The sequence below is a fragment of the Ciconia boyciana genome, chromosome 7 (assembly GCF_034638445.1).
Source record: "Ciconia boyciana chromosome 7, ASM3463844v1, whole genome shotgun sequence".
Lineage (NCBI taxonomy): Eukaryota > Metazoa > Chordata > Aves > Ciconiiformes > Ciconiidae > Ciconia > Ciconia boyciana.
The window spans coordinates 1,070,334-1,094,329 of record NC_132940.1 but is presented as its reverse complement, the minus strand read 5'-3'; the positions used below and the strand labels follow the sequence as shown (position 1 = coordinate 1,094,329).

General features: G+C 42.7%; 1 protein-coding gene across 2 annotated transcripts in view; it reads right to left on the bottom strand.

Annotated features, from left to right (window-relative positions):
- Window positions 1-23,996, bottom strand: part of NEGR1 (neuronal growth regulator 1) — a 302,027-nt gene that overhangs the window by 149,154 nt on the left and 128,877 nt on the right. For both annotated transcript variants that reach the window (XM_072867357.1, XM_072867358.1), the window contains exon 2: window positions 7,125-7,357. In XM_072867357.1, the coding sequence (XP_072723458.1) occupies window positions 7,125-7,357 (233 nt within the window). The remainder of the gene's footprint in view (window positions 1-7,124; window positions 7,358-23,996) is intronic.

The following is a 23,996-nucleotide window of genomic DNA, read 5'->3' as shown; positions in this document are numbered from 1 at the left end:
ACAGTTTTTGTTCACATCATTCACTTTCGATCATTCTAATGCAAAGTAATAGATTTGACCTGCATTTGCATTAATGTCAGTAAGAACCAGAAGAGACCCACCGCACAGAGCAGCCAGCCACCAGCTCACTCGTTGATAAATTCTCATTCTGAATTGGCTTTCTTTCCAAAATCATTCTTAAAATGTTTCTTTCTAAAAGTTTCATAATCTTTTTTACAACTTGGGTTTCACACAACATTTCCAGCTGGTTGGTTTTGTTTTATTTGAGGCAGGTCTCCTGTTTATAGGGTGGGACCTTACCAGACCAATGCTTTAGACAGGACGAGAGATGCTGTGCCAGCAAGAAGCGTCGGGCTGCTTATGCACCTCTCTAGCTTGGCAGAGGAGGGAATGAAGAACCTCACCAACCTAATGAATGCAAAACTCAGAATTTAATCATCTACATTTTTGCCCTTTGCATTACATTATTATGTTCTTTAACCTAAGTTGGTTGGTTTTTGGGTTTTTTTTTGCTTTACCCTGTATTTTTTCCTACTTCTGCTTCTGGCGTTGTCGTATAATGCAAGAAGTTGCTGAAAGACACCTTGGACTCTGCTGAACACACCTTTTGCAAAACTCTCACAGGTCACAAAACAACTCATTCAATTTAATTCAAATGTAACAGAACTAATATACTTTGGACCAGAGAGCAAATGGTTATTTTGTGTAGATTATCCTTTGCCTACAGATTTCAGAAGATGGAAATTTCAGGCTTATAATGGAAATTCAGCTGCAGCCATGGCTGTAAAGCACCTCCAACACTGCAGAATTATGAGTTTCAGACTAGTACAGCCCTGTTCTACTTCAGATAAAATATTCCTGATTTACATCCTTGTAAATGAGATCACCTGCTAATGCAAACATTTTCCATGATTTAAGTCTTTTAAAGAAGGGTAAAAGCCATTCATACATATTTGAGAGAGAGAGAGCCCCTGCAGCTCATTTGAATGCTGTGAGAGGAATTATGTGGGAGGAATTAAATGAATGGATAAAACCCACAAATCCTGGAGAAAACATTCTGATCAGTCATTAATGATGCATTAATGACGGTGGATGCAGCCCTTGGTAGAGGCAAGCCCAAGTATGCTGTTTGCTGGAGCAGGCGGTTCGTTCCACTGGGGGCCCTCTATCATTGAGCAAATCTCACTCAGTTGCCTCCACCTCTGGGACAATTTTTCTAAGTCTTTTTCTTCTTGTGCTGAGCAGGGACAAGATGATAACAGTGGCTGGCACTGGCGAGTTAATTTTATAACGAAAACTGACATTCTACTCGAGTGCTAGCAATTTAAAGGAGTAATGGATTGTCAGTTTTAGCTGGAAAGTGGTTGTTATATGATTTTAGAAGTCTTTTGCATATTTATTTTGTCCCACTTTAAATAAATTTGGGTAAGATTTATCTCGTTAGCTCCAAATGCAAGTCCCTCTTGGGCTGATTGAGGAAACAAATTAGACTTTGCAAACATTGCAAAGACTAAATCAATACATTAATATTTAGGGGACATTAAGGTGGTTTATTAAACAGAAAAAGGGCCTTGAGTATTACTTTGGCAATATCATACATGTTTAAATAAAAAACATAGGTTGTGGTTTTTGACTGAATCTATAAATTGCATTTACATAGATAACTGAATTATTTACATGCACGCCGTGTCAAGTGCAGATTACGTACAGAGAGGGACGATGCAGAGAGGGCAGAACAGCAGCAAGTGCCGTGTCTCACACGCACAGGGTCTGTCCCAGGAGGAGCCCCAAACGTGCCCAGCACGGGCTAGATTTCAAATAAAAATTAAGATGCCAAGTAACTAATGTAAGAAAGTTTTTGTGTCACCGATCCCTGGTATTAGCATTTTGGTACTGATGGAAAGTACCGATGTACCCAGGAACCGGGCTCCTGTGCGACGGGGAAGGCTGAGGGTGCAGCGGGCGTAAGCAAGGGCAGCAGGGACTGTGGGCAGTTGGAGACAGGGCATGGCAAAGGGAATGAGACCTCTTATCTACACCTCAAAGCCTAAACCACGGACCTATTTGAGCTGTGCATCCATGACAGACCAAAATGCAGCCTTGAAAAACACCCCTCGATCCAGACTGTGCCAGCGGATCCTGGCACAGGATCTGCTCCTGGACTGCTGTCACCAGGAGCATCGCCAGGCTCCTCGTTCACATTCAAGAGACAAAGAGAGCTCTCAGATCCTTAATCCCATCGTTGGAAGACCACGGTCACAAACCTCACTCACCAACATCATGGTCACCCCAGCCCACCAGCCCCCATGGGAAACGCCATCCCGAATCCTGGCCACTCTCCCTGGACAGCCCATCCACAACGTGATGGGGACCAGTACCTTCCCCTCATCTCACGTTAAAATTCACACATGGCTAAGTTATAGTTGCCTGGTCTTGTAAAAGTGCTCTCCCTTAGCCGGTATGTTTGTTTTCCCTTCCTGGTTTCCACACCAAGTGTATTAATAAAGCATAACAAAATTCTCCCCGAGCCCTCATTTCGCTAGGTTAAACGAAGCAATCTCTTTCAGATGTGTTCTTTATTCTCCTAATCATCCTGGTAGCCCTCCCTTGGCGGCTGAGGTCCTTCGGAACACCCTGTTCTGGCCTCCATCTCCCCGGAGTCACAAACAAGAAGCCTGACTTGCCCTTTCCCCACATGGTGCAATAGCATCATTACTGCGTCCTGACACACGGAGAGAACCGGAGACTGTGGGCTGTGACCTGTCGCTCTGCCCCGCGGCAACATTAATTCTCAAGGACATTGGTAAACATGTCTTAATATTTTTGCAAATTGAAAGGGAAACACAGCTTGGAAGATGCAATTTAAACTTTGGTAGAATAAATGTCAGATTAGAAATGGCAGAAATTGCAACCTTTTGCTTGAAAAATTATGAGCAATATAGTGTGGTAAGAGGTATTTCATTTTTTTACGTTACTATGGCAAACATCTGATGTTTAAATCATCTGCAGTTCATGACTTCGCAGATCAAGCATCTGGCACTGAGGTAGACTGAGTTGATTACAAACTCCTACCTTCTAAACTTTTAATTAATTACTTCATAATTCTCACTTCTTTTTAATAAGGTCACTGAAATATAGTTAACTGGATTATCTTCCTCTCTTTCACGCGATTTTTCTTTCACTGATGTGAATGTGGGCTAAAGACACATTAGGCTTCTTACTTTTTTGTTAACTATCTTGATTAATTTTCTTGGTACAAAAAGGTGTAACCATGTAATAAGTAACAGGGATCTAGACTTGACTTGGTGGTCTCGTTAAGGCATTGAGCAGGGATTTGGGAGACTGAAACTCAACTCCAAGCTCTGCCAGAGACTCCTGGTTGACTGAGGCCAAACCCCACTAGGTCCCGCGGCTCCCTGTACCCACGCATGGGACGGTGATGGAGAGGCTGCTGCTTGCCTTCAGCCGTGGTTATTCACTGATCATGTTACCTTTCTATGTTTTACTCATGGAAATTAAGGCTTCTTTAACCCATTAAAATGTATTTATTCTCTGAAACACTTACATGAATATGTTCAGAAACTGTCAGCCCAAATAGCAGAGAAGAGGATATTCAAAATGACAGCTACTGGATCTGTGTGTATAGAAAGACCTCACACACACACCAAAAAAAGAAAAAAAGAGAGAGAGTTGGATTTACACAGCTTTTAAAATGGAGTTTCATAGCAAATAATTTTGCAATCTGGAGTTTGAACCTTTTTGGGAGCTTATCATCAGACATAAGTCTTCATTCATTTAATTTGTGACACAATGCACACACCCCTGGCTCTTCCAGCTCTGCTGTTTTCAGGAGAATGTCTTCTTTCAATGTTACTCGACAGAATACAGCCTGTAGGGCAGAGGAATTTTAAAGGGCTAAGACTTTGCTTTTAAATTTTCTTTCTCTCCTGTTATTTCATGTGCTGCTCTAGGTCTGCTGCTGATCATTTATTCACAACGTAAAAGGAAACCCAGCCCTTTGACTGAATGATTTTACTTTGGCAAAAGACCTGGTTTTCCCTTCATTTATTTCTCCCCAATAGCAGAAGTTGTTTCTAATCTTGAAATACAAAGCCATGAACAATATTAAAAGGAAACATAAAACTGCTTCCATCAAATGTTATTATATCATCCCTACGAACCCTCTTCACCAGGAAAGGATATATAAGCTTATAGCACCAATTAGCTGTTTGATGTTTCCTTTACCGTCGCGGTTACTTTCAGACAGGTCAATCTCCATCTCAAAGGACCGATCCAGCTTGCATCCTTACCTCCTGAGTCTCAGCACATGGAAGGTGAAGCGATGGCTTTATTAGCAGTGTAAGTACAAAGCGACCTGACTGGAAGTGCCTATATGCACAAGTCCCATCCAGGTCCGCTGGATAGATAATGACAGTAGTAAGGGTGATGCAGGTCTCTCTAAACTACTGTGCAAACCCCAGTGTTGATTCAAGGTGGGATCCCACCCGTGTGGGATGCGCGATCGGTGTCACTCGCGTCCGATCCACGGCGCATCCATTGCACGGCTGATAATTATTAATATCTATAGTAATATGTACATAAAGATATGAACTGGAATGGAAAGAAATGGCCACAGTCGTCACCGAGATGGGATGGGGCATCCTCCACAGCTGCTGATGCCGCTCTGCTGCTCAGCGGATGCAGGACCTCTCTCTACAAGCAGGGAGCTCAGCAGCTTTCCCTTCTTGCTAAGAGAACTACACAGGAAAAAATACAGGGACAGTGATTTTTTTTGACTTTGTCTTGAAAATGGCTCACTTGTTCTGGATATGCTTCATGGAGCTGGTCCCTACTTCCTACATAAAATACAACTGAAATAATATTGGAGTAACGGAGTGTATATATACAATTGAAATAATTGATACTGTCACAGCTTCTTCATTCCAGCTTCCCAATCCCATAGTTTACAAATACTTCTGCAGTCCAGGAACAACCCCCGCCACATAAACAGTACATTTACGGGTCTTCACGCAACAGCCGCCTCTGAGGAAGGTTATAAAAATGACTAAATGATGGCTTTTTGGCTGCACTAATAAAATAATGTTCTTTATGCAACAAACACACTTAGCTCTTTCAGAGCTACAGTCTAACATTCTTACAAACCATCGGGGTCTAAAGGTCCAGTGGTTAAGGATAATTAGTTTGAGAAGCATTTCATACACGTTATTTGTAAGGGATTTTGGTGTGCCATATGGATTAATAGAGATTGCCATTTAAATTCCTCTGTTTTATATTCATTGCTTTATTACTCATAAAAATGCAAAAGAAAATGTTAATGACGATTACAGCAAAGACTAATAAGTTAAAGCCTTAGGTTATACTTTGCATTTCTGAAGATATAACTGCAATCGCTTAATAATTATGCATATTTTTAACTATTGAGTTATTATTTCTCTATATACTTGTAGTTAGCCTAATTAATTTTAAGCTCCTGTTTATATGTTTTATACATGCAATTTATTTCCAACTCTTTTTTTAGCCCCTTGCACAAGGGCATTAACTATTATAAAGACAATCAAAACTAAGAATTGTTCACCCTGGAACAATACAATAAATATTACCTCCACACTTGTAAAACTGACACTGTTGTTCTGCAGCGCTTATAACAGAAAACAGTCTCATGGAAATAAATGGACTGTTCTCATTAATAATATTGGGATCTTAGTATTTCTGTCAGAAAACTGGTCTGGAAGAAACAAAAACTATGGATTTTAATGCAAAATCAGCTTATTTTGTTTTCACTTGTTTGTTTTGGTTTTAATGAATTTCTATTAAATTTCTAAATCTAAGAGAATTTCCACTTTTGAAAAATTGCTTTATTCATTCTAATTTTGCCTTTTGTAAGCTGATGAGTTAATTCTTGTTTTTATAACAACGCTTGTGATGGCACACACCAGAGAAGACACCTGAGGTGCTCAGATGAAATAGTGCACTTTTAAATGCCAATAAAATTTACAGAAAACTTCATACTTAAAGCTTCATGGGGGTAGGACACATCCATGCAGGCAGGTAAGCCGAGTGCTGTGGGAACAGAAAGAAGACCTTCGGGGCTGTGGGGCTGCTGATGGGGTACAAAACGCCCTGGTGAATCCTCCCTTGCAGCTGAGCTGCGCCGGGAAGAGGATGAGCTTTCCAAGGAGCGACCTGCCACCCTGCCCGTCGGTGCTGAGGCACCACGGGATGAAGCATTTTTGTGCCTTCTCCCAGGCTGCCCTTGAGGAACCGCCTCTGAAGGAGCCCACAAACCAATTCATTTTCCTCCTTTAAAACCCTCATCAAAATAGTCCTGTAGGAAAGTTGGAGCCGGGCTGTTGGGGTGCCGGCGCAGCTGATGGCCGTGCCGCCTGCAAACTCTGCATGACAGATTGCGCTCTGGCGTCTGTCTCACTGCACCCATCAGTCGTCTTTTATTTTATACTTTTATTACATTATCATCAAAGCACATCTTGTGGCCCTGTTCTGTCCCCAAGGACAGTCGGGTCCTGATCCGCGGTGACCCTTCCATGGCGTGCTGCAGTAGCAGCACTGGCTATTTCTGAACACATCTTGACATCAGAAAGGAAATGAGGACGTTTCTGGCAATATTTGGTATCAATGTTAAAATGCAAAGGCTGTAAACCTTCTGTGAACTCAGCACCTGATTATGCCCCTTTACGTGGTGACTAGGCTGAATACCATGCAAAACAACCAAGTTTTGAGCCGTGCAGGAGACCTATACCAAACTGACAGATACCTGCAGAGTACCACTGCGGGGAACTATACCTCGACTATTGTACTGGTATTTTCCTCTTATATTTTTACATCTTGTTCAATTGTCAGCAGAACAGGAGTGAGGATTTAAACCTGAGGATTTTGGCAAGTTGGAGACCCTTCTGGGCTAATTATCTATTTGCAGGGGCCCAGAGCCAACGGCACATACAGACTATGGCTACATACATCCAAGAAAAAAGAAAGAAAGAAAGAAAGAAAAGCTTTAAAATGTGCTTAGCTGACATTTCCCATCTATAAATTAGTTTTTTCCAGTAAATCTCCAATAACAATTCGCAATTGGTTTAAACACATACCTTGTACAGTTAAGTGCACCTGCATCGTTCTAGGAGTGTGTTGAGTTTGCACAGAACAAGTGTATGGACCGTCATCTGTCACATCTACGTCCTGTATCTGCAGGCTATATTCTCTTCTATTTGCTGTTGCGATTGAAACTCGAGGATCTACTGACCACTTATCACTTCCAGCAAAAATAATACTCGACCGATTCAGCCAGGCACCTTTTGAAGCTCCATCTTCCAAGTAACACCTGAGAAAAAAGGTGAAACCATAAGTATGAAAATGTAGGAGCTTTTAAATACCATTGACTTGCTATTGATTTTTAGACCAAATACAGCTATAATATATTAGAGTTGAACCTCAAAACATGAGTCATTTGTTAATTCATAAATCATTATAAAACCAAAAGCCTATCTTACAAACACGCAATAAACGTAATTATATTTTTCTGCTATGTTCTTCCTTTCTGATTTTCCTGCTGTGAGTGTTCAGTGGAGCAGTAGGTAGAAAGTCTCAGTTATTTCTGAACTGGACTCAAGGACTTCATCGGAGCAGCCCTTTCTGCTCCAGTTTCAGCCCGTAAGGATCAGGAGTAGGCACGTGAGCCTGTGCAAATTTATTGTCCTTTTCCTAAGACACAATAAACTTCTGCTAGCTTCATTAAGGAACCAAGAGGCTTTTCCCACCAAAAACTAAGATGGCATCTTAGAATCCAAACCGATATTTTTTTATTTTCAAAAGGTTATTAGATTTATCATTGCCAATCATATTCAAGACATCTTGTTTAAAGCAAACATAGATTCAATTAGCATGGATTTCCCTGCTGACAACAACAATGAAATATAAAGCATAGTTCTACTAAATACTTTTCAAAACGTCTTTGGTATGGTTGTGACTCAAATGCATGTGATTTGTTTATTATGCCATACTTTAGCTTTTGTACAATTATTGTTAGAACAATAACTAAAAATAGTGCTTTGCAGGGTATAATAGTCACCTTAATCGGAGCTCAGTAAATAACAACACCCCTACAATCAGAAGCAGATGCACCCCAGACAGATTCCTTTCCTTCTAAATTTTATTTCAAAAATATTCTTCCATAAAGTAAAGACTTTGTTTTTTTAAAATGAGTAAAAAGTACAGCTGGAGAATGAAAACATGTATATCTGAAGAGTTTGACAGCATTTCTACACAATATCTCGGGGGTTTGAACATGGCACCGGAGATTGCGAGGGAATTGCGAGCTGAACACACCAGTGTAGGTACTGCAAACTGTCTGAAACTAATCAGCTGAGAAATATAAAGAACAAGGTGTATTGCAAAATCTAATTTGTAATCCATTTCACCATCTGTAGATTAAAAAAACAGTCGGAGTATTAAAGGTCAATGTTAATTAAAAATCTTTTCTGTAGATATGCAACCAAAAAAAAAGCCACCCAGGCGTAACAGCAGTATAACCTTCTACTAAGGTAATTAGGCACTGCAATATGCTGCTCTTGTCAATATTTTGTATTGCGTATTAGGAAACATTTGTAATTCCTCTCTAAAATAGCTTTCCATCTTAAGTTGCTCACTTGCACGCTGGGATGAAGAGAACTGCACTGTGAAGGACACTATTAAATGTCACTGACAAGTCCTAAGAATAGCATGGCATCAAGCGCAATTACTAAAACTTTGTAGAAAAAGTGGTAAGAAGCTGGTGAATAACGTTGACGGTACTTCTTAGCACAATTAAGTAAATAAGAAGGAAAGCAGACGTTTGTTGGGGCAGGATCCCTGCAGAGGCGAGCTGGCGCTGGTGTGAGAGTTCGGTGCTCCTGAACCTCGGATGGGCAGAGCGGCGGCCGGGGGGAACGGGGTGATGCCGGAGGATGCAAGGCTGTACCGGAGCTGAGGAACCCGTGTCGCTGGTAGAGCTAAAGGAGCAGCCACTCAGTGGCACGCAGGCTGGTAGCATAAAAATGGTCCCAGGAGATGCTCTAATTTTTAGGGCAAACAATGGCTTTGGAGTAGCCATCAAACTTTTCTGTCATCTGGAAAGAAGAGAGTGACACTGGGGACAGGTGGGAGAGCAGGAGAGAGAAAGGACACTAAAGACCACTCCTCAATCCCATGGGTATTTTAACTGGATGGTCCACTGATGCTTGGATGATGCAGTTTATATTCTACTTTGCAGTGTTTGACAGTGAAAGCAATCCCTAGGCAAGGCCGCCTAGGGATGCTCTCCTGACCTTCAGCTAGAATGATGATTTTTGTTAGCAGACAGGAAAACACATGAAAGAGCAGCAAGTGAGGAAAGAAAATATAATGATGGGAAGAAAACCAGTAAACACCAGCAGAGCACAGCACTGTGGGTGTATGAGAATACAAGGAGAATATAAACACTGGAGATACTTCAAGTACCACCTTGCCATAGACAAGGAGCTGTTTGTCATAAAAAGAGGAAGACTGGAGACGGGAGATGAGACCTGAGCAAAAGAAAACAGTGATGGCTTGGGTAAAGAGCATGGGAAAATAGGGCTGGGAGAAGGGTCTCCAGGAGGAACGGCCAGCAAGGAGAGTCCCTCCTGGTGGCTGAGAAGTGAGGGGCTAAAAGGAATGAGAGAGCATGCAGAAGGAACTTTATTTCTATGAGCTGATGAAAAAGACTGAGCCTGTCTGCAGTGGGGTTAAGGATATTTAACTATGGCTCAAAAACTAAATGAGCACTATACTCCAGTTTTCCATAAAGAAGATGACATCTGGCATGCAGGAAAAGGCAGAGCAGCTAATGGAGTCAAGGGCAGAGAAAAACCTTAACGGAGTCACGTTTGAGAGCATGAAACTGCAAATCTAGGAGCATGTGGGTTTTTTTTAAACAATCTGAAAGTGATGCTATGTGACTGGGAAATCATAAATGTATTATCTACATTTAAGAAAATGAGGAGAGTGAATCAGGCAAATTTTAGGCTAACCACCATGCCCACAATAGAATTTAAGGCTTTAAAACAACTTTAAAAGTTGAAGGAAGGTAATACAAAGTGCAACAGACTAACAGGACATTTTTATTTAATGAAGAGGTTTTTTATATGAAGGAAATCCAACAGAAGAGAATGCAATAGATCTCATCTCTTTGATAAAACATTAAAATAGCGCAACTATGGAAACTGTTAGGTGGGAGAAAATGGTGATTTCGTAGCTTAAGCATATGGCGGTATTGTTTAAGGGGAGAAATGACATTCCCTTTAGGAATAAGAAACTAGAAGCATCAGGCTGAAATTCTTCAGAAATGGATCATGAAAAAGCTATTCATTCATTTAATTAATGATCTCAACATGAAATCTGAAAGGGTTCTGAGAGAAGCTGCGTACGATACCGGATAAAAAATCACAGTTTATATAGCAGAGAATTGGGATGTCACAGGGAAGTATCACTTTGAGGATGGAGAGCGCAGCAGACGTCTGCGAATCCCTGCAGGAGGAGTTCTGTAGGGTCTGGTCCCATTCGGAGAAGGCAAGGAGCCGCTTTCAAAGTCTTATGAACATTTTCAAATTGATTCTAATGAGCAGAAGACTGGGGAGAAGCAGAGAAACCTCAGATTCACGGACGTTTTTCTACAATGTGTTTCTTTTCTACTGCTATTTCTGCAGCAGCGGGATACAGTCAGTTATAAATGAGTATTTTTGAAGGCAGCCTGTAGTTTCAGTGACCGTTTACTGTTTTACCTAACTCCCTCGTTGTTTATACACACACACACATCTAAAAACATGCAAGAAAGCCTTAGCACTACGGCTTCTTCCCACAAGAGAGAAAACCAGCCTCCTTCTCTCCCAGCACACAAAACCAGCCTCGCCTTACAAATTCCCTGCTCCCTGTGCAGCCTGTAAGAAAAAAATTAGCCTTGCTTAAGAAAAAAAAAAGGAGATAATAAGAACTGAAATTTTTGGTTATTAGTTAAAGACAAAAGTGGAATTCTCATCAGATGCAAAGTGAACCACCTGAAAACCACGCTGAGAAGGGCAGTGCCTGGGGCTGCCATCGCGGCAGCTCCAGAGCATCCTCACAGCCTCTGCACGGCACCTGCTCCGAAAGCCCCAAAGGTTCCCCAAAACTTTTCATATAAACACAGCCCTTTTGATATCAAGACTTTCCTGCTGAGAAAAGGCAAGATACAGCAGTGCAGAAAGGAACATGAGACCTCTTGCTGTTTTACCTGATATACAAAGGTATTTTCTTAAAATAACTTTCTAAAACAAATAAGAAATTTTGCTTTATTAATTTCTAGGTGCACGGGTGTCATGGATAGAGATGAAAACCTGCTAAAATCAACTTTCATTTATACCCCCCAATTAACAAAAAATATGCAGTATACAACTGCCTTATAAAACATGAAAACCGAGGACTAAAAATGGAACAGATTCTTACTTGTTCAGGGCGATTTTCAAGTTTGATGAAAACAAAATCACAAAAGTTATTTCTAAAATATTGTTCAGACCCTGACTAAGCATGCTGTATTGTGGAATAACGTTGGCTTCAAACTAAAAATGATATTCCAAAAAAGGTTCTTTGAAAACAGGTTAAATATTTTACCTCAGACAATCTCCTTAATACCCCAAAGCAGTCTTTCTCCACATTTATTCAAAACCCATGCAAGTTCCCTAACACTGTGGGAGCAAACTGATTTGAAAATGTTGCAGAATTTGGATGAAATATTTTGCACAGGATACCCTTCAAATTAAATAGCAGCCAACATGCTGTATTTTCCTACTACGCACGTGAGATGCAATGGATAAAGTGCATATTTACTCCATGGAAGAAGCAATCAAATGATTCATCTCAGAAATATTTTCTAATCTAACAAGTTTAATCCCTTTCTGTTTGCGAATCACTTCTCATTTCTGAAAATGCAGTTATTGCTTAAAAGGATTCTGCAGGCAACTTGGACTATACGTTCACCCACGTGTGTTCCTGGCCATTGGAGGCAATGATTCTGCACTGTAGTTATTGCAGAGGAGCAGAAATAAGGACAAATAAGGATTTATTTCCCCTTTAAATGAAGGCTTGGTCTTCCCCCCCCCCCCCCATACCTTTATAATTTTCTATGGAAGAGCAGTCTTTCCATGTATGTTTTGTGTGACATAACCAACCAATTTTGTATGGTTGAATATTTGCAAAGAATAAACACTGAGAACAACAAAAATATCGACCTCAAGCAAGCTCATGGGATCCAACCAGTGCACATGGACTCAGACTGCAATACTGCAACCAACCTTGTACGCAACCTCCGCATTTCTCTCTACAATTGTATTTTTCAGATACTTGATCTCTGGATGCACTTCTTCATTTTAACTAAGAGCAGTATTTTAAAATTATTTTTTAAGCTGCAGAGAATAAGTGATAACTCTGTGTTATTTTCATTGCACGAACATGAACGTATCTGGAAACACATTGGCTCTTTTGACTGAAACCCCGCGATGGTTCAGCTCCCACAAGAAGACAAATTGCCTCACTGCACGTGCACGCTCTGCCCGTCCACACCCCCCTCCACGGCACTGCGCCGGCAGGGATCGGGGCACGCTCGGCGACAACCCAGCCATCTCGTGAGTGAGGACTGGGGAGGAAAGGCAGCTACGAAGAGACAAGACCTCGCACATGAACCCGATGAGAACTACCAGGAACCCAGCGGAACGGGTCCCTGGGCCCCGGCTGCCCCTTGCCGTGCACGTGCCAGGGTGCAGCTCAGCCGGGCGATGCAACGCCGACGCTCTGCGCCTGGGATGCACGTGCACAGGACAATGCTAACCAAAGTCCTCCATGAAAACCTCCACTTCCTTAAGACTGCAGCAGTCCAGCTGAGCAAAATATGTTACAAACCCTAAAACAGGGTTCGCCAAGCTAAGTTTTACTAAAAAAAATTTGGGGTTGCGCTCTGGAACGATTTGCCCGTTAAGTCTTCCAAACGTTTCGGGGAACTGAAACACAAGTTTTCAGCAAACCTGAGAAGTGAGTTTGAGCAGAGTTTTGACTTCACGTGAACCTATGAAGAGCTGGCAGCCTTCCACTGCAGATCCCTGAGGATGGGTCTGAGCCTCAAGCTAAGAGCCCAACTCTTCTTCAACTTCTCCTAGTTTTAAGCACCATAAATACATTGAATAATGACACCAATCAATACACAGTTCTGCATCAGCACACACAAATCCCTGTGGGATCACATTACTGAAGGTGCACGGTTGGTCCTGCCAGAGGTCAGCACCAGGAGGGAGCTGTGGTCGATCACTCGCGGACAATTCAAGCCAAAGCATGCTGATATTTAATGAAGTCCAACAATAAAACATTTCTTACAGCAACGTATGGGAAATAATTTATTGAAAAGATGACAGCCAGTAGAAACTACAAAGATTAGTGGACTTGTCTCTCTTCCCCCTTTCCTCCCTTTCCTTAAATTTTGTTTATTTTTAAATTTCCTGCCCAGCACGGCAACATTTTCTGCAATGTAATTTTTAAAATTTATGCATAGGACCAATTATTTTTAGAAGTTAATACTAACACTGTAGCACAATTACAGAAAGCATAACAATCATTAAATAAAAGCGACTTTTGCTCTTTTTACCTTTACATTGCTTGGAAAAGTATTGATTAAACTATAGCTGACATCAGAAGATAATTCTTCTATTTTTAAATTTGGAAGATTGGAAAAAAGAACAATTTATTTTTTAACTGATGATTGTAATCAGAAATTCTCTACTCCACAAGCATAAAAAATAGATTTTAATGTTAACAGTCATATACGGCTGAAGGTATTTTATTATTTTTCCGATCATTATTAATGGGGATGATCTTCTGTAATTTGTAAGTACAGAAAAATATAGTCTCACCCAGCTTCCTTAAAGTTTTTAATCCCCTCTTTTTGATACCTCCTCCTTTCTTAGCTCTCTAGTCTATTATTTCCCCATAACTAAAACATAGACCTATTAATCTTTGTAAAAAACAGTTCTTCTCCGTTGCTTAATTAAAACTGCACACGGTCTCTTTTTACAGGAGCCTTCGTAGCGCAGCCAGGGTCGGAGCTCCCACCTCGCTGCCCTTGAAACAAACTGCACGGGATGGCACACAAAGCTTTCCCACGTTCCATACGTCACATGAATGTTTGACATACGCGTATCTCCAAACAGCCTTCAATACGCTCTCTGGGGCCACATCTGGATAGTACTTGGGCAGTGCTTAAAATGAAAAAAATCTTCATTCCAGTCGGACCAAAAGCTACCATTATCCTCACTTCTTGTGCGACTGCTTACGTGACCTGGATTGCAAAGCTAGAAGGACAAGTAAGTTAAAAACTGTCTCATAAATCTGTAGGGAAATTCAAGCCATGCAACCCTTTAAATACGCCCATTCAGCCCCATGGGCCTCCATTTAGTGCTCCCGCCTCGCCCGTTCCTGCTCCGCTCCCTCCCCGGGTGGGACCGAGCACGAGGAGCTGCGGGAGAGCTGGCCTGCCGGGAGATGCCACCCGGGGCTCTGGCACTGCCCAGCTGCGGAGCCATTCCAAACACGTCTCCGACTGAGAGGAGACACCAAGTGACATACCGTGAGACGCTTCCTCCATAAAACACCTCCCCTAAACGGTAAGACACACATTCCAGGTCAGAACGTGACTCATTCTGTGTAGGCTGTGTCTCTAAAACCAGTAATCCTGTTGCAGTTCAGGTTAAAAGTTCCATCTCATTTACAGAAAGTCCTGGAATCCTTTCTTTTCCCTGAAGACCTAGAAGAATTTGACTTGAAAATTTTTATGGTTTTATATAACTGGTGCTTTGGGAGCTGGAGGAGCTGACTGTAACACCCACGAGGGATGGCAGCATCCCCTTTCCATCACCCTGCCGTGGGTGAATGTTCACCAAAGCAGATGTGAAGCACTTAACAGAGTTGTTATTGCTTACTACAGCATCTTTTTTCCCCCGTGAAATTGGTTTTGGCATTGAGTTATAGCCACTTTCCTCAGAACATAGAAAACCTTTGCAAAAAACAGTGTTGCTAAAATTTTTCTGCTTTAAAGGAGATTGGCTTTGAGCTAAGCAGCAAGGGGAGAGAGAAACATGAGGGTCAGGGCCTAGAAAAACACCCAGAAGCTCAGAACATAAAATGATACATCCAAGCTCCAGAACCAGAAAATCACACCAGAAACCTGCTAAGAACTTTTGCAAAGTCCTTTTACTGATGATCTGATAAATGCCTTCTCCGGGTTCTCCGTGGATTCTTACAAATAACGTCTTAAAAGTTTGTTACACTAAGGAAACTTCTCTGAACAATAAAAATAACTCAGGTGCAATTATAGGTGATCCTTCTACTTTTGTGATCAAAATCAGTTTTCTCATGTCTACTACAGCTCAAAGCATGGAATTCGGCATAAAAAACCTGCACAGCTGCCCATTATCATCACGGCTTTTTTTGATTTTATTTACAGAACAGTCTCAGACCATCAGGGAGCTGAGGCATCGATGGCCGGTGGCGGGGCTGGTGCACGCCAAGCCCCGGCTGCCTCTGTGCCCGAAGCTCGAGACCCCCCCAGCTGCCCCAACCGCACTTGTGCGGCACAAGCTCGGTGTATGCGGAGTGCAAAGACGCTGTAGCCCCGCTTGCACCGTTTTCTCAGGGAGTTAACCTGCACTGCCCGCTGCCAGGCCTGGAAGAGTGAACCCAAGGACCGGGAGCTCTCCTGGGGAGAAGACTTGGCCAGCGCTCAGCTGCAACCGCTGGAGCTGAATCATCTCTGAAGTGTAGCAAGCGTTAGATGTTACAGAGGAATTGCACCCAGGAAGCAAGGCGTACAGGATACTAATAACAAGAAAGACTTAATAGAGCTTAAAAATCTTAATCTTAGGAAGACTACCCCCCCCCCCCAAGAAGCAACACTATTTATTTATGAAACATGCAAATGTCAAATTATCCTGCAGAGGGAGACTGTTCTGTCGTGAACGGGACAGAAATCTGCACAGACGGTTTCTGGGAAGTCTGATAAACAGGAGCTATGTAAAAACGGGGAGACAAGCAGTTGTTTTAAAACAGAGTTTAAAATCAGAACCTCAAAACTCTGCCTCACAGCAGCCAAAACAGACATAAAATAAATAACTGGCTTTGCTTTGCCCGGCACCTCCACTGTATGTCAAAGTCCTTAGATCTACCTTTAAAAGTGCTTTCTGCTTAAAGAATGACAGCAGCACTCAGCTGAGATGTGAAGAGGTTTCTTTATATGAAGGTGCACCCTTCCAGCACCAGCTCACCCCCAGGTGCTGAGCCGCCCGCCCTCTCCTGCTCACAGCAAATACCAAACCCACTGCGAATTCTTGTGTGCGGCATTTCTGAAACGGCACCAGACACGTCGGGATTCAAGAAAAGTGGTGCTAATGGATCGAATATAGATTTCAGTCTCTTTCTCTCTATGCAGCCACCAGTTGACAGCAAACATTTGGGAACTTGGCAGCGTTTAATGTAGGTCCCGCAAACTCTGTTTTGTTCCCCTATGAACCCCCTCCCAGCATCGTGCCTCCTCCCCACACATGCCCTGGCCCCACCACGCCGCCGTGTCCACCGCAGCTTCTGCTCCCACCACCCCTTCATCTCCCTGGCTACCAACCCCTTTCTCCTTCCTCCCACCCTTGTACCAGTTTTCCTTCTCCGCAACCAGCAAGTCCCAACATCTCCGTTGTTCTTTGTCTTTTCATGGCAGTGGCAGAAGGAGCTCTGATTATACATTGGGGTGTTAACATGCACACATGAGCCTTTTTCCTTTGATCTTTGCTCTGCGTGCGTTCTGCTTTTTAAGCACCATAAACCATAGTTGGTACCAAATCCTTTTTTAGAGCAAGTTTTCTCTTCAGGTTCAAAAGAGGCAGCGTGTCTCCCCTATAGAGGACGGAGAGTCTCCAAAGCCAGTCTCCCTTCAAGCATCAGGAAGGAGAGGCCACAGGAGACCGGTCCCCCCGCAGCTGCTCCAGCAGGGGAAAGCCACCGGGGGGTCCCTCCAGCAAAACCTTCCTTGCGCTTACCAGCGCAGCGCGGGGGGATGACCGAGGCTCCAGCCTCGCCTCGCCCTTCCCACAGCCTCTGCTCCAAGGCATCTTCGGGCAAACAGCAGACTAATTTGTTGCTCTGACAGCAAAGGAGCTAATGATGTTGTAGCATCTCCTCCCCTTCCAAGCTGAACAGACTAGGCACGCCTGAGTGTCTTTTACCCAGTGTTTGCAGTCAAATAACTAATTTAGCGTCATATCAATACACTTATTCGTAATTACCTCCTTTAAATAAAGGCGTTCTTCCAAACCTACTACCCTCTATTTTCTGCCATTCTCAGCAGTCCATTACATTGCTTTCTAAAATAGCAGCTCGGAACTGGAGATCTGCAAACTTAGGGAGAAACCAAGGTAATTCTTTAAATATTTGCTGACCTGGGGACTTTTCCAAAAGGAGCAGATAACAGGATGAGCTTTTTTTGTCTGCCAAACTGCCTGAAATAAATGGGGATACATGCTACCTGACTTTTCATGAGTAATTAGCATAATTAACCTCCCTGCTCTGCTCCTGTGCCATTTCCACCGCCCAGAGAATCGAGGTATAGTTTATTAACCATGAGAACTCGTCAGATTTTCTGCTCTATAGCTGGCCATGACAAAGTTGCCAGGTACCTGCCAGCCTGAGGGTGAAACAAAAGACAAGGCAGAGAGAGAAAGCCGGACAAAACGACTGGGAAAGCAAGCAGAATATATCTTCTTCATTACACATCTCCAGCTTCTTAATTTTATAAACTTGTCCGCCTTGAGATGCTTTAAGATATTCTAGGAAATCTGTCTGCAGATAAAGCATGGATTAATCCGTAATTCTGAAACATTTTAAATGGAAAATCAGTAGAATATTAGTAACTAATAGCAAAAGTGTTTACTCTTCTACTTCCACAAGATTTTAAATATAATTTGCTCTACAGCTGATGTTATTTGAATATTAATCTGTACAGGTTTCAACCTCAGTACCTGCCAATCCATCCAAGCCCAGCGAAAGACCACTTTCACAGGGGTTTCCTGGCCTCTAACATTCACCATAACCACCGGCCATGACCATAACGTGTATTTCCCTCCTGCCACAAAGAAGCGGCTTTTTTCCATGGCAAGGACAGAGAAACTGTTAGTATCACAACTGCAATAAATTCATTTGTTGCTTTTATTTATATTAAAATATTCCCACCCCTTTTCACAGATATATTTTCATATTAAAATGACAGAACAGTATAGTGTAAAGCTAAGAATTATTAGTTATTAATTAATTATTTCATGGAAGCACATAATATTTTCTCTTTGAAGGCTCAGAGACAATATCACACAATATTATTGGTTCTGATAGTCTTCGTTTCATTTTCAGAGAGCAACTCCCAGATTAATCATATTATTTGAAATATTAAAAAGGGGCTGGCTGCTGCATTTGATATTTATTAATTCCTAAAGATTTATGATATAGAAACATTGACTTCCAAAAATTATGAAGAAGAAATTGCCAATGCAGAAAAACAAAGAAACAATTCACTGCATGGTATTGTCCTCATTATTTTGCACTTTTCTTAAGGGAGAGGGGTCTTCGAAAATTCGAGAGCCAATCGTGTTTATTTTCTAGGAGTAAATAAGTCAGCTATTCCTTCTGATGGTGAAAGCCAACCCGGATGGCAATTTCCCCCCCCTGCTTTTTTGCCACACAACACTGAAACGCAAATTAAAGGCATAAAAAGCAACATAAGCTCTGAGACCATGGCAAGGCAAAGAATCATACCTGGAGAATTAGAAAACATCGGGTCCATGAGCATACCGTGTTACTTTCCAAATTTTCAGTATCACTGCATGTTATTGGGGGATTTTAGCATCCAGAAATATATAACTGAATTAAAACAGCCATGGTACTAATTAACTGCATTTATTTCGGTTTCAGAACAGTTACATTAGTCGTTATTTTTAATGCTAAAATGAAACAAAGGTTTCTTCACTGACACAATAAGCTCTGACAAAAAAATGAGGGCTTACAACGGGAGACTATTACAGGAACACACACTCGGGATAAAATAATGAGTGTCGGATGGCTGTTATACTCAACAACCCCATAAAAGCCGTAATTTGATAATGAATACAGCATCATGGTGATGCGGGGCTCACACCAGCTGCAGCGCATTGCAGGAAAGAGTGAGACAGGCTTTGGGGCAGGGGACATTGCGGAGAGCAGCCCCTACCGGCTTCGTCTAGGAGAAAACTGGAGAATCACCACACCGAATGCAAATATCCGCCCGAGTTTGAGCTCCCGACCCAGGAGAAGGACCCGGGGTCGCCAGGTGGCCCCGCGGGAGGTCCCCAGGAGATAGGTGTGCGGCCGGGCAAGGAAACGCGGGCTCCCACGTGCATGGACCTCCTTGATATAAACTTGCTCTGCTTCCACTTCTGCGCTTGCTTCCATAATGTTTTAGAAGACTAAACCAGAAGGCACGTGTGATAGGGACAAAGGGCAAGCATTATTTACCAGTCATTTAAAATACGTGATAAAAGAAAACTGTAGGAAAAACCCCTAGATCTGTGCTCTGTTGGGTGATTTGCCACATCGCGCTGCCCAGAGACCCCATTATCGGCAGCTTGACAAGGGGTAGGAGATCCCCTTCTGCTGGCGAGGAGGCTGTCCCGGCTTCCTTGGCTGCCTCAACCGTTTCTCCTGATACTGAGGGTCCCTTCTGCTGCCAGGTTGGCCACTGGGACCACGCAGTATGGTGAACCTGCTGACTCCTGCATTTTCTCCTAACGTGGGGAAATTTTATGATGTCTGCCTGCAGAATCAATGCAACGGTGAGATCGTCTCTACCTGCTCAGCTCTTAAGTATAAAACACATCAAACATCATGAGAAAAAAAAGTCTACGAGCAAAGGCGTGGGTGCTCCTGCTCCACAGCGGAGCTGTGATAGCTTCACCTCTCCCTTCTCCCGGCAGAGCAGTGACACAGGCTGCAGCTGCCCGGGCTCCGGGGATTTCTTAATATTCAGGTTTTATGTTTCACATGTTCTTCCTCGATAGGCTTTTTTCACTAACAAGGCAAAATGAAAAAACATTCTTTCCAAGTGAAAACAAGTTGTATTTTAGGATTTCCTTATAATAATATCTACACTATGAGTAGATAGGACACGCAAGGCGGGAGATAATTGTGTGCTGTGTCATGTCCTTTATTGGATCAGTATTGACCTGGGACACTTCTCTGAGAAGTAATACCAACACTGCAACACAATTCTCTCCAGGTTGGTTTAAGTAAAATAATAGAGTTAATGACAGAAGCAAAGCTACCTAGAGAGGTGTAATTCATCATGGAGTGTTTCATGCCATTATCTTAAAAACATACAGTGTAGTAATCACTTGAAGTAGTGATAACACATAATTGTATGCTTCTCATAAATTATAGGTGAATGGGAGTGCCAAATAGCAGCTCAGGAACTGTAGTGATTACAGAAGATGTTGTGATGAATGCATTTATTATTGGGGTATTACAAACCTTTTTATAGCAGAGATGGCAAGTTTATAAATAAATAACCAGCCACAGAGGTACCTGCATGTCTAACCGAGACAACTAAGTTATTAGCCTGCAGTTTAATCAGCGTCTTATACAAAAACATTTTAAAGCTCGGTGAAAACACAACAAAGCAAAACAAAGAAAACAAAAGTTGCCCCCAAACATCTGCATCCCTGGGTATCCACACACTGTTTTGCCACCACTTGCAGAAGACGCGTTGTTGGAGTATTCTCAGCAGAAAAACAAACTTTTGCATTGTTTCACATGGAAAGGCATCACACACACACACAATAATCAAAAGCAGCAATGCTCCTGTACGGTATAAATAAGGTGCTGCCCAAAGTAAAGAGCTCCTTCTGTGTCACGGGTTAGGATTAGCACTTGCAGCAGCGAGAGCTGGCGGCACAGCAGGGAGCAAATCTGGCAGAGACCGAAGAGCCCCGCAGTGAACCTGCCCCGTGCAGCACTGGGGAAGGGCTACGCTGTATTTGTTGCCAAACCCAGCAAAACTCCGTTCAAAATGCAGTTTTGAATCTCTTCTTCCTCTGCAACACCCACCGTCAGAAAAGGCTTTTATTTGACAACAAAAAATAGCAATATCCCTTTTGGGGCTTCTCCCTCCTCCCCGGGACAGAAGGACTGATGGCAGAGGAGCAAAGGTGGCACCGGCAGTGCTGGGGGAAGCTCCACAAGCCCCGCTTCTGGGGGCTCGCCTCCTCCCACAGCCACCCAGAACAGACCAGTAAACACTGAGGATGAAGGCACGGACAGAGAAAGATCAAACCTGCACTTGCTGGTGTGAATGAGCTTTTGCACTGATTGCAGTAGAGGCCAGCTGGGTCCAGCCTCCTGTTCCCTGTGGAGAAGTATTTCATGAGACCCATCTCGAATATTTCTGCCTGCTGCTCAGAGCCCCATATATATAATTTGGGTTTATTTTGATTTGCTTTTCTTTGCGCGCTAAAGACAGGAGTAACTGTTAGCGTTTCAGAGAAAGAAAATGCATGTCAAAAAAGCCAGGAAGAAACCAAGCAAAAATCCAACAACAACATTTATCCGATTTGAGAGCACAAAGCACTTGCTCATCGGCCGATCCGCAGCCGAGCGGGGCTCAGGGCCGAGCTGCAGCACGCTCCGCACCCCGGGCCCCCCCCGGGCCCCCCTCTGCCCCTGGGACGGTTGAGTCCTGGGGGTCGCTGAGCGGCTGCCGAACCCCTGCCCCGCCAATGCCGCCGAGGGTTTTGCGCACTTTGATGTCAGTGTTATTCCCCTTTGCTCCTTGAGCTGCTAACTCGTACCCTGCCTAGGTCAGCAATTCGGTGCAATGGGTTAGTATTTCTGTGCGTGGAAGAATTTGAGTACTCCCTTGCTTTTTTAAATGAAGCAAATATGTTAAAAGTTATCAAAAAACATCCAAATGAAAATATTCTGGCATTCTCTAATGTATTTTGGCATTTTTACAAATAACACATTTCCTTGCAGCAATTTCTCTGCAGCCTGGCAGTGAGCTTCGTGTGCCCAGCCACTGTTGCTTTCTCCATCATGATGAAAATAAGCCAAAAGACAGAGCAAGAGAAGCCTCCTATTTCTCTGAAGTTTCTGACGTGAGCTTAGACCCAGGTTTAGTTCCTACTCCAAACTCAGAATGATCTATGACTAAGATCTTTGCTCTTTGTCAGGCAGAACAGAGATTACATGGAGGTGTACCACGTTTCAGGTCAATATATAATAAATTTAGGAGAGTGCAGCTGGCAGACAAGGCCATTTCAACAATTCCATTTTTGTGAAAATATTTGAGAAGGTATCTTCATCCCTCTGCAGAATGAAAATAAAATTTAAAAATCTCAAAGGCTTTCATGAAATTGAATTTTCCACCCAAACTAATAACTAAATAACTCAATTCATGTGACTTCTAGTAGGGCTGATACATCATTTCGTCTGTGCTTATCTCCTAGAACATTTAGTTTGCTGATATACTACTGTTCGGAATACTAGTAATAAATAATAATAAAAAAAAGGTAAATTTAATTGTGCTGCAGTCCTTCACTACAATGAATCTTTCAGGAGAAGTAAGAATGACCTCTTTATTTAAAAGAGGAAGAAAAGGTTACAGATGGAGCTGCGCTGGCTCATGTAAATACACGAACTTGGCACACAGATGTCTCAGGTTGCCGTTGCCAGCAATAGCCAGATTTTTGGATGAACCTCACAGCTGCTTGCTCCATAGTAGCACTACTAATACATTATTAATAACATTATTAAACATCTCCCCCGGGGGAGATCTCGGCGTGGTGCAGTCGCTCCGGGCCACCCCACCATCGCAGCGAGACTCCACCTGAGAGGGGTCACGGGCGGCTGACACCGTCCCTCCATGCCATAACTTTTCCTCATGCTGCTTATATGGTGCTGGTCTAGCAAGAAAACGAGCTATACCTTGGGAAAAGAACTCACAGCTCAGGAAACACTTCTGCTGATGCTGGGCTGTGTTTATCACTTGAATGGACTGTAAAATCCACCGGGTCCCCACCGGAGCTTTCCAGGATCAAGATCTGCACGTCTCCAGTGAAATGCAAAGGGGTTGCTTTTCACTGTACTATACGCTGCCATGTGCTGGAAACCTTTGCATCTGACGCAATGCATTGATGTCTCAAGTATTTTGTAATAGCAACTAATGGAATAATTTTAGATGACCACTCCGAGGTGTCCTGCATTTGACAGGTCCCTCTTGGTGGTCCTGGTCTCTCTGCTTATGCACTAGTACCAATGGTGAAGTGATGAAAAGGCAGATAAAGGACAGTGGCATCCCAAAGGATTTCATGAGTTCATATCTCATTTTATATATTCTGAATTTCCATCATTTGGAGGCTATATCCTGGATCCAATCCCTTCCATATTACTCACATTTAAGATTTAAATAAGTCTCACCATGCAAGATAATGGAAACAATTCAGATAAAGTGTTTATTTTTAGAACGGCTAATTACAACAAAAAGGCTTTGAAATCATTGGAAGATAATAAACCTGAATGAGTTCTTGGTTCATGTGGTGCTTAGCTTTCTAGTTTTTATAGAAGAAAACCATGTATAATCTGAAACAGTGTCTTCCTATGCTTAATTTAGTGGTGCAAAATGCAAGGACAATACTGTGTGCTTTAATTATCTCGGTAAAAGCAGCATTTTCTGTATCTTTGGGCTGAGACTGAGATAGGTATGTTGCCATATGTACAAGCAGGATGCCATACCTGAGCAACGTGGGCAGCAAAGCAAGACTAACAGCCATGTGAAGGTCTCCACTATCACAAATGAAGTAAGACAATAAGAACTGGCCTATGGGTGT